This window comes from Suncus etruscus, chromosome 6 (assembly GCF_024139225.1).
Source record: "Suncus etruscus isolate mSunEtr1 chromosome 6, mSunEtr1.pri.cur, whole genome shotgun sequence".
NCBI classification, from domain to species: Eukaryota; Metazoa; Chordata; class Mammalia; order Eulipotyphla; family Soricidae; genus Suncus; species Suncus etruscus.
Window position 1 is genome coordinate 38,013,975 of NC_064853.1, and position 11,332 is coordinate 38,025,306.

Consider the following 11,332-nt stretch of genomic DNA (forward strand, 5'->3'; position numbering starts at 1 on the left):
GCCTGTCCCGCCGGGCTGGAGGTGACTTCGGCCAAGCTCTGGGAAGGGAAAGCCGCAGAGCCGGCCTCTTCCCCGTGGGACTTCCCGCGGTGCGTGCGATCTCCCCCGAGCTGCGGGGCCTGCAGGGGCGGGAAGCCCGGGCTGGGGCGGGCCTGGGGCCTTCTAGGGAGGCCAGGGCCATGTCCCCAGAGGCCAGAAGGGGCCTGTGACCCAGATGCCGCCTCCCCACCCCCGGCCGCGCTGCGTGGGAGGAGGCGGCAGCTGCAGCGCGGGCGGAGGGCGGGCGGCCGGCGCGCCCGGCCCGTGGGAAGCGGCGGCGTCTGCGCTTTCCACGCTCGTTCCCAGCGGCTCCCTCTGAAACCCAACCCGCCGGCGGGCGGCTGCCCGTGCCCTGCCGCCCCGCCTACCCGGAATCCGGGATCGGGTTGCAGGAGTGCGATGCTCAGGCCTGGGGCAGGGGTGAGGGGTAGAGGGGGGTGGCCGCAGGAGTGTGGGGCTGGCGTGAGGTCAGGGGTGGGGTACCAGGGCAGAGAAGGGGCAAGGGGAGGGGGCAGAGCAAATGACAGGTGAGAGTGGAGAAGCAGGGGTTAGGCTGTGCGGGGCGGCCAGCCCCTTACTGCCTGCCTGCAGGGAAGGCCATGGGGAGACAAGAGGACTGCCTCTGTCTGTCTCCCTGCCAGGCCGCCTGGGAGGGTCTCTGCCCGCCCACAGTCTGGCCTCCTTGGAGGTCAGCCCGGGCCAGGGATATGGCCCAGGGCTTGGAAAAAATCATCCTCTCTCTTCCACCCCAGCCAGATGGCCAGGCCCCTGTCCACCCCCAGTCCTTCCCAGATGCAAGCCCGGAAGAAACGCCGAGGGGTGAGTGACTGTGTTTGAAGAGCCCCCCCACCCCCCAACTCCGTCAGATACCCCACCAGGAAACTGCAAGCCAGGTTTGAATTCTGGCTCTGGTACTAGTGAGCATGGAGCCTCTGATCCAAGTTCATCCTTGCAGTGGTGCTTTCAGTCCCTCAGCTCTGCTGGGATGTAGTGGCAGGGCCTCCCCTCAGGGTTATTCTGAAGAGAACATCAGAACATCAACCTCTGGTGCTCAGAACCTTAGGCAGATTGCTTCAGTGTTCTGTGTCTGGAAGAGGGCTCCCCCTTGCTGTTGACCCATGACCCCAGAGTCTCCCCCTCTCCCGGACCAGGTCCAGCCTGCTGCTGGCTAACGGGAGAAGTTAGACAGCACCCCCCAAGTCCAACTTCACTCTGGGTCTTGTACAGAAGTGGGATCCTGGCTACTGTGTTGTGAAGTGGAATGAGACGGTGTGGACTAAGACCTTCAAAGCTGGAGAGAACAATGTGTGGAACTTTTCCACCCTCCAGGTGGCCTAGCCCTGCCTGCCCCCACAGGGTCCTCCAGGGCAGCTCCCAGTTACGAATTCTGCTCTCCCTGCCCCATTGTGGGTGTGTCCTGCTTTCCACCCTACAATGAGATTGATGTTCTACTCCCAGGTCTGCACTTCTTTGCTGTGTGACCTTAGGCCAGCCCTCCTCCCTCTCTGGACCTCTGTTTCCTCTTCCATCCAGTCAGAATAGATTTCTCTTCTGAGTCCACATAGGTGAGGGGGAGTGGACTTTTGGAGGGAGAGGAAATCCCTCCACACAATTTCTCATAATTTCTCATCCTCTCCACTTCCAGATCATAGAAAAGCGGCGCCGGGACCGCATTAACAGCAGCCTTTCGGAGCTTCGGCGCCTTGTCCCCACGGCCTTTGAGAAGCAGGTGTGTGATGCTCTGGCTGTGCTGGAAGCACTTCAGGGAGAGGGACCAGGGCCCGTTTCTTTTGGAAATCTCGAGATTACTTCCTGTTATCTGCCACTAACCAGAGACAAGGGAGTGGACATTTAGGTTATGGAGGGACCTCAGGTTCTCTGGTCCTGTATATGTCATCTTACTGGAAGGCTGGAGAGATAGCACAGGGGTTAAGATGCTTCACTTGCATGCAGCAACCCCGATTCCATTCCCAGCACCTCATGGTCCCTGACCACAAAGAAAAAGTAGTCCCTGAGTATTGCCAGGTGACTCAAACAGTCCCCTAAAAAAAAAAAAAATAAAACCAACTCTAAAGCATTGAGGCAATTACGCCCATTGGGTTGAGAACCTGGGAGGACAGAGAAGTAGTAAGTAGAAAGGGTACAGAGCAGAACAGGCCTGACACCTGGGGACTCGTGAGATTCCCAGTTCCTGGCCCCAGTATGAGCAGCGTTTCCAGAACTATTAGAAACTAGGCCAGACTTAGACCCAGCCCGGGCTGGAGCTCAGTGCTAGAGCACCTGCCTTGCATGTGTGAGGCCCTGGCTTCTTTCCTCACACCACAGAGTTCTCCAAGCTCCTCCAGATGTGGCTCCAAATGAGAATAAGACAAAGAAATGGAACAGGCAGTTCAGGGAGTGAACTTCTGCCAGACTGTACTTTGGGGCTTCCAGGATGAGCATGGCAGTGGGTATGGTACCTGGATACAAAGGACGAGAGGGAGTTGTGAGGCCTTATGGGATAGATGTGGGTGGTGGGCACAGGGAGCTGGGGAGGCAGACCACGGCTGTACCCAGCCCCAAGTGTGCAGAGGAAATAACAAGGCAGCCCAGCCATGGAGCACCCACTGGGAAGGCACAGCTGGAGTCTGTTCACCCCCCAAACCCCCACTGCTCAGTGCCAGATGAAAGGAAGATCTAGAAAGGGCTGATGGACAGAAGCTGCAGAGAAGCTGTTCCATGTGGACACAGCCGCAGCTGCTGAATTCCAGCTGCAGGTGGTGGTAAAGTGGGAATGGAGTGAGAACCTTGAGGTGGCTGCAGTGTTGACGCTGAATTCAGGGACCCTGGGCAGTGGTGGGGTGTCTTCATTCTTCTCTTGTATACACACAGGGCTCCTCGAAGCTGGAGAAGGCTGAGGTTCTCCAGATGACGGTTGATCATTTGAAAATGCTCCACGCCACAGGAGGGGCAGGTAGGGATGCTTTTCTGACTGGGAGGTGTCCCTGCCACCAAGAGCTGGGGATTGGACCCTGTGAACACCCTTGAGAGAAAGAGGATGAGGCTCTGTTGGGGGGGCAAAGCAGCACCCCATACACCATTCTTAAGTCCATAATTCCCTTCTTTGGGCATCAGCCTCTGCACTTTAATGCCTTGGACATAAACAGTGCACCAGCCCTTTCCTCCCAGTCTGGACCTGGGGAAGCTTTTCTTCCCAGGCTTTTCCTAATGGTCACATTCCCCACCACCACCACCTCTTCCCCTTAAGGCTTCATTAAGCATTAGACTGAAAAAGATAATCCTCATTGGGGTCCTAGCAGAACCCAGGGAGAGGTCTGAGATTTTAGGCCCCAGGTGACTCTGTTGTGTATCTGCTTCTGGGATGTCATGGTCTTGGGCAGGATTGGAGTGATTGGTACATCTGTTCTCAGTTAAGATCGATTTCAGGCTTTCAAGCACATGTGTCTCATTCCCTATTAATCCAGTCCAATAAGATCATGATCTTGAAAAAAGTTTCTGGAGGGCTTAGTCTTCAAGCTTGTGTTTTTCTCTGAACATGGACCTTGCTTTTTTGTCTCCGTGTTTCTTTGTTTGCTTATTTCTCCTCTGGAGAAGCCTCTCTAGAGCATATATTCTCCCTTATTTTCCCCTCACATCTTTCTAAATAAGTTTCAATAAAAACTTTCTTGCTTTGGGGACTAGAGCACTATAACACAGCAGGTAGGGTGTTTGCCTTACATGGCTGACCTGGATTTGATCCTCAGCATCCCGTATGGTCCCCTGACACTGCCAGGAGCAATTTCCGAGTGCAGAGCCAGGAGTTACTCCTGAGTATGTTGCCCAAAAAACAAATAAACCAAAAATAATAAAAAAATAAAAATTAAAAAGAAAATGACTCTGGGGTCTGAAAGATAGTACAGTGGGGAAGACAATTAGCTTGCGAGCAGATGACTAGAGTTTGATCCTTGGCACTACCTATGGTCCCTTGAACCTGCCTGGAGTGATCCCTGAGTTCAAATCCCTGAGAAGCACCAGGTATGGCCCCTCCCTAAAAACAAAATAAAAAATAATTATTTCTGGGGGCCAAAGAGATAGCAGGGAGGTAAGGCCTTTGCCTTGCATGCAGAAGGACGGTGGTTCAAATCCCGGCATCCCATTTGGTCCCCTGAGCCTGCCAGGAGCAATTTCTGAGTGTATAGCCAGGAGTAACCCCTGAGTGCTGAGTGACCCCCCCCAAAAATAATAATAATAATAATTTCTGGGTCAGGAGCTAGGTTAAGGGTTAAGGTCTTGCTTGCAGTTAACCCAATTTGGATCCCCTAACTCCTAATTCCTCATTGGCCCATTAGTATAATTAGTATAGGTCTGACAGTCTAGCCTGGCACACCTTGAGTGGCAACAGTGACATCTGGGGTTAGGCAGAGCTGTGTGTCATACCCTAGAGAGATACAGCAGGGTAGGTCTCTGGGCTGGAGTTTAGGGATGTGCTAGTTTAGCAAACATGTCCCACACCGCTGATGTAAGTAGTCACTTTAAGAACTTCTGCCAGAAGAACACAAGGCTATTGGTCATTAGGAGGGACTCTGTCTCTCAGCAGCTGGTGTGGGTGGGGGGGGGAAGAAATGGGCACACATAAATTTAAATTTTCTCAATGGCTACCTTATCCAATGAAAAGAAAAAATATTGAGGGCTTGAGAGAGAGTTATACAAGTAAGGCACTTGCCTTGCATTTGACCAACCCAGGTTTAATCCCCAACACCTTATATCATCTACCCCTAATCCCGCTGGGAGTGACCCATGGACACAGAGCCAGGAGTAATCCCTGAGCACTGTTGCATGTAACCTAATCCCTCCCACTCACCCCCAAAAAGAAAGATACCAATTTAGTGGCAAGAGAGATAGTTCAATGAGCAAGAGAGCTTGCTTTGCTTGCAGTAGGCTCAGATTTTATCCTCAGCTCCCAAGGAAGGTCTACAAGTATTGTTAGAAACAACCCCCACTCTGAGTTTAGAGCAAGGAGTAGCTTCTGAGCACTGCTGAGTGAGGTAAAAATAATAAATAAATAAATAAATATAGATTCATGTTTGGATTTCCTGGGAAGTTTTCACAATGCTTTCACTGTTATCTCATCTGGTCTCAAGGGTGGGGGTCATTGGCATCATCATTTTCTTACTAAGGCTAATAGGGAGATAGAAAATTGGAAAACTGGGGCCAGAGAGATAGAATGGAGGTAAGGCATTTGCCTTCCTTGCAGAAGGTCATTGGTTCAAATCCTGGCATCCCATATTGTCCCCTGTGCCTGCCAGGAGCGATTTCTGAGTGTGGAGCCAGGAGGAACCCCTGAGCACTACTGGGTGTGACCAAAAAAAAAAAAAAGAAAGAAAGAAAGAAAGAAAGAAAAGAAAATTGGAATACTGGCCTAGATTTGAATCCTGACTCCACTATTTCCTCACTTTGTTATTTTTTGGATTTTGTTTTTGCACCACATCTGGCAGTGGTCAGATTAACTCCTGGTGGGTTTCTGGGAACCATATGTGAACCCAGTGGGCCGTGTGGAAGACAAGCATCCTACTCACTAAACAAATCCTCTGGCCCTCACTTTATGACTTTGGACAAACTATTTAATTCTCTATGCCTCAGCTCCTTTATCTCTACAAAGAATAATGCCAGGATTTTTGTTTGTTTGTTTGTTTGTTTGTTTGTTCGGTGGGCTACACCCAGCAGCACTTGGGTTACTCCTGGATCCAAACTCAGAAATCACTCTTGGCAGGCTCGGGGAACTATATGGGATGCCGGGAATCAAAACCAGATCAGCCACATGCAAGGCAAATGCCTTATACCTACCCGCTATGCTATTGCTCCATCCCCAATGCTAGGGTTTTTTTTTGGGGGGGGGGCGTGGGGGAATTCAATTAGATTATGCTAAGCCAGGGACTTGGGGACCAGACTGTATTCCTGGCATGTGCAAGCCCCAGTATCACATTGATCCCCAGTTACATTGGCCCCTGCATAGGAGTAGCCCTGATGGTTCCTGGCCCCTGGTCCTTGGAAAGCCCTCTCAGGAAAAAGAAAGAAAACCAAACTCAAAATTAGATCATGCAAATTTAGTGCTTAGTAAGGATTCAGCAACTATTGACTAAGGAAAAAGAGTTCAAACAGCAGTGAAGGAGCTTGGATCCCTCAAAGCTGGCACTCTCCCCAAAGAGGCCAACTCCAAACACAGGCCCTCCTTGGGGACCACAGATAGGACTATGAACACCAGACAGATCTTTGCTGCCCTAGTCATGTAGCCAATGCTCACTGTCTACCCAGGAAGGGGGCAGGTGAAGGGAGCCCTCAGTGATGACCCCAGTAGCAGTCATGTGGCACTTTTCACCAGAATCAAAGAGAGGATCTTCAATCTGGGGACAGCTCCTGAGGACCAGAGTGAGGTCCTGCTTTTCAGAGTGCCTCATTGGTTTGGTATTTCTCACAGGATCCAAGCATACAAATGACAGTTAGGACTCACTGTTGACACATTTCATTTCTGCAACACATTTCAGCTCATTTCACCCTCAGCTCTGAACACACACATTTCACAGCAAAAGAAGCTGAGGCACATCTGATTTTGTTTTTGTTTTGGGGCCACACCCAGGAGTGCTCAGGGCTTACTCCTGGCTCTGTGCTTAGGATTCACTTCTGGAGGTGCCTGAAATGACCATATATGGAGTGCTAGGGCTTGAACCCATGTCAAGTTCTGTTGTCCTTTCTCTCCTGCTCACTTCCTTGATTCAGTGACCTGTCCATGGGCAGGCAGTTAAGTAGCAGAGCTGGGATTTGAAGTCTACTCTGTGAACCTTCCAAGGACCTTCCTTCTAGGTTTCATTCTGCTGCCTTCTCTGAGGGACTTCCATTGCCTTCCATGCTACCAACCTGGTCCCTCAGTATGCATGGCCATGTCACACCTAAGAAGTGTCTACAGAAACCTTGTCACATAGGCCACAAGTTGCTTCTCAGCTTGGAGTTAAAGTACAGGGTCTGGGCCTGGAGAGATAGCACAGCGCGTTTGCCTTGCAAGCAGCCGATCCAGGAACAAAGGTGGTTGGTTCGAGTCCCGGTGTCCCATACTGTCCCTCATGCCTGCCAGGAGCTATTTCTGAGCAGACAGCCAGGAGTAACCCCTGAGCACCGCCAGGTGTGGCCTAAAAAAAAAAAAAGTACAGGGTCTAAGACACTTGCCTTGAGGGGCCAGAGAGATAGCACAGCAGTAGGATGTTTGCTTTGAAAGTGGCTACGGTGGTTGGTGGTTCGAATCCCGGTGTTCCATATGGTCCCCTGTGCCTGCCAGGAGTGATTTCTGTGCACAGAGCCAAGAGTAACTCCTGAGCACTGCTGAGTATGGCCAAACAAACAAACAAAAAAGACACTCGCTTTGCATGTAGCAGGCCCCACTTCAATCTCTGGCACCACATATGGTCCTCAGGCACCTCTATGAGTAAGGGTGGTATGGCCCTCCCTAAAAAAGAAAAGGCAAAAACAAATGTTTGCTTTTCTGGATTTATTATAAACTGTGTGAAAATCTGACATTCTGCCATGCTTTGCAGCTTCAATTCCCACAGGGATGATTGTTCCCACTCTGGAAGTGGGGAGACTGGGGCTTAGAGTAGAGAAGTGGTCCAGAACTCCTGAGAGTGAGTGGCTGCAGACTGGGTACTTGCCACCCCTGCTCAACCCTCATCAAGTCTCCATTTGCAGGATTCTTCAATGCCCGAGCCTTGGCCATTGACTTCCGGAGCATCGGATTTCGAGAATGTCTCACTGAGGTCATCAGATACCTGGGTGTCCTTGAAGGACCCAGCAGCCGTGCAGACCCTGTCCGGATTCGCCTTCTCTCCCACCTCAACAGCTACGCTGCTGAGATGGAGCCCTGCCCTACGCCCCCTGGACCACTGGCCTTTGCTGCTTGGCCTTGGTCCTTCCTCCATGGCTGTCCTGGTCTCTCAGCCCCTAGTAGTCAGCTTGCCCTCCTTGGCAGAGTGCCCATCCCCGTGCCCCCCAGCACCTCCACACTTGCTTACCCACTCCCTGCCCTCCGAGCCCCACCTGTGCGCAGAGCCTCCGGCACTGCCCTGCCTGCCCGGAGGGGTTTACTAGCCAGTCGAGGGGCAGCTTCCACCAGGCGGGCTCGGACCCTGGAAAGGTCAGCTGCACCCCTGCCCACGGTCCCCAGTGGCAGGGCTGCCCAGAGCAGCCTCATGGCTCCCCTCCTTCGATCCCCTTCCCCTACACCCTCTGGGGTGGTGAGGTCCCCTGCTTACTCAGCTGTTCCTGCCCTTAGGGCTTCTTCCCCAGGGCCAGCAGGGAAGCCACCAAGCACTGGGCGCTGGATTCCTGAGATTGCAGAAATAGGGGCTATCTGAGCTGGAGTCTTTGAGTTACCAGCTCAGTCCTGCCTCTTAGCCTACTCCCTCCAATGGCTCCGAGACTCTCACCCTGCTCAGGCCCCTCTCCCTGCCCTCTGGCCCCGATGTCCTGCTCACAGCTGGCCCTGTGTGTCTACCCTGCTCATGTGAGCCGCTCTGAGCTTGTTGACAAATTTTCCCTAAACAGAGTCCAGGAGAGCCCCTCAGAGTTGTGCCCTGACTCTCCTACTCAGGACCCACAGGGCTATATACATAAGTCTGGGAGCAACAACTTGAACCTGGGTGGCACCATGGCTGGGGGCAGACTATTCTTCCTGCCCCCACCCCAGGAAGTGAGACCCCACCCACCCTGTCCTTCTCAGGACCAGGGGTGGGAGTCGGGTGGACAGAACTCAGCAACTGCCTCGATTTCTGGAAACAGTGGTCAAGAAAGGGCCATCACAAGGCCTCCTGAAACCCTGTCTACCTGCCTCTGCTCTCCTGCATCAGGATCTCTGTCACACTGAACCTGCCCACCAATAACCAAGCCAAGGACCTGGCTGGCAGGACCTGCTGCAGATCCCCCTGCAGCCTGCGGACAGCTCCCCACACTCAGCTGGCAGTTGTGTCTGAGCAGCAGCCAGGAAGATCTGGAACAGCCACCCCTACACCACCACCACTAACCCCCACAGATAGGAGGCTGGCTGGACTGAGCCATGGAGAGCCCCGATCCTTCCCAAGGCGAGTGGCCCCATTGAGCTCAGAGTGCCAAGGCCACATTCCCATGTGCCGGCTCCCAGAGAGACCCTCTGGGATTCAGCACCAGACATGCGCCTGGTTTGCATCCGGCTCCAGCTCATGGAGGGAGTACAGACTGCGGGGACAGACAGCCAAGGATCTTGAGGCTGGACCAAAATAACCAAAAAGAGGGCCCAGAGAGAGGACTGAGGAGGCAGCTGGGCCCTTCAAGGTCACGCAGAGGTCGGGGGGCCTGAGAACCAGTGTGTCTCCCCCACTCGACCCCCGGATTCCACACAGCTGGTTCCACTCACAGACTGTCACCCCCACGCGCTGACCCAGTCTGCTGGCTTCCTCACAGAGGGAAACATATGGCCCAATCTCCATTCCCAGGGGCACAGCAGAGACTGGACCAGATGGGGTGATCACAGGACCTGAGCTGGACAGGGCCAATGTCACCAGCCCAGACATTCAAGTGTCTCAGAGCCACTCCGTGTCTGCTCCCTCCCTCCAGGGTCCTGACATCTGGGAAGCTGCTGAATAGTGGTTGCAGCTTCTGTGCCAGCCATTGAGTGTTTCCAAAGCCACTGAGTGGGGGGGCTCTGCCTCCCTCTCCCTCTGATCCTGTGGAGCCTTGTAGTTCTGAGGTCGAGTTTGCACAAACCCTGGGGAAAAGCACTCTCAGGGAAGTGGGACAGAGAGCAGAGAACATTGGAATGACCCAGAAAGCTCCTTTGAAAAAGCACATTCCTCAAAGGCCGTGCTCAGGGGCAGGGCCTGGTCAATGTGACCATGAAGGGTCATCAGGCCAGAGGTGGAGAGGGTAGGATGGTCAATGGGCTCTGAGGCATTGGCAGAAAGCCAAGACCACCTTCCCTCTCTCCCCAAGAGTAGGAGCTTTCTCTTCCCAATGCCCCTCCTCTCCTCCCTTCACTCCCCCTTCTCCCTGACCACCCTGGATAGTTGTTCCTTGGTTCCCAGTAGCAGACTACTGCTGCAGTTGGGGTTGGGGTGTGAACTTCCTAATGAGAGAACCCAATGAGCTTCTCATGGGACCATGGGAAATGAATCTCTGGGTACCAACTCTCAAGATGCTTGTGGGTACCCCCACATGGGTTAGTGTTCCAGATGCCCCCTAAGAAGGTGCCCATGGTCCAGGGCTTCCAGCTTCCTTACCCATTTTGAATCTGTTCTCACCCAGAGACTGTGGAGGGTGATACTCTGCCTACACCCTATGTTTGAGCATTTGTTTGTAGCCTAAATTTTCCTGGTGCCCTCGACTCCCACCCCATTACCAGGGGTAGCAGCCAATAAAGATTTTGTACTTCTGGAAACCTTCATGAGATTTGACTCTGGAATCTAACCACTTCTCTTGAACCCACAGCTTCTGGTATGGTCACATCACCTCCCTCTTCCCCACCCTCCCCATCCTCCACATGCACTGCTCCTTCCCCCAAAAGGTCTGCCTGAGTTCCCTCTAGCTTTGCCAGTCAGATGTCTCAAGAGCAAACAGAGAGATTGCAAATCCTTTCAACTGAACTGCTCCAAACCTGTCTTGTCACCCTGGGCTTCTAAGAACCTATTCCAGGTTCCTGGGCTGGAGGCATGGCACAAAACCCAGAGTTCATTCTCTGAGGAAGGAGCCTTGAGTTCAGTCCCCATCAGTACATGGCCCCTGTGCTCCAGCCAGGAGTAGAACCTAAACATCACTGGCTGTGGCCCAGAGCTGCTCGTCCCCTAAAAGAAAAATCTAGGCTCTTCTCCACTGGTTGTAAACTCCCTTTTGCTAACCTCTACCAACCCCAATTGTGTCCCCAAGCCTCTGCCACCCACCTTGCCTTTATTCGCGATACATTGTACCCTCCCAGCCTTCTCTGGGCATGCAGACACTTTTCTCTTCACCCAAAGCCTTCCTCTACCCTTAGCAAACTTGAGCTTTTCAGATCCGCAGGCCTTTGCCCTGCTCAGAGAGGCTTTCCCTGACAATATTCTCACACGTTGGCTCTCAATGTCCCCTCCTCTTCCCCCTCATGATGACTTTGCCATTGCATGTCATTTGTACGTTTCCTTGTTGACTGACCTGCCCCCACCTGGACAGTAAGTTCCTGCCCTCTCCCCTGCCTGCCTCCAGGCAGACACAGGGCCTGCCTTCGCCAGCGCTGAGTCAGTATTCGTGGAAGTAAAGGGAGCAGCAA

The 11,332-nt window shown here is 53.0% G+C and overlaps 1 protein-coding gene across 3 annotated transcripts; it reads left to right on the top strand.

Moving 5' to 3' along the window:
- Positions 1–665: 665 nt before the first annotated feature.
- HEYL (hes related family bHLH transcription factor with YRPW motif like) lies at positions 666–10,471 on the top strand. 3 transcript variants are annotated; one of them, XM_049774967.1, is made up of 5 exons: positions 769–858; positions 995–1,190; positions 1,685–1,768; positions 2,911–2,992; positions 7,753–10,471. In XM_049774967.1, exons 2-5 carry the CDS (start codon positions 1,158–1,160, stop codon positions 8,415–8,417), a joined length of 864 nt encoding a protein of 287 aa, XP_049630924.1. In that variant the 5' UTR covers positions 769–858; positions 995–1,157; the 3' UTR covers positions 8,418–10,471. The 3 variants fall into 3 exon arrangements, with proteins under 3 accessions (XP_049630922.1, XP_049630924.1, XP_049630921.1); XM_049774965.1 differs by lacking the exon at positions 995–1,190 and having other exon boundaries at positions 666–858; XM_049774964.1 differs by lacking the exons at positions 769–858; positions 995–1,190 and adding an exon at positions 1,251–1,396.
- Positions 10,472–11,332: the final 861 nt, after the last annotated feature.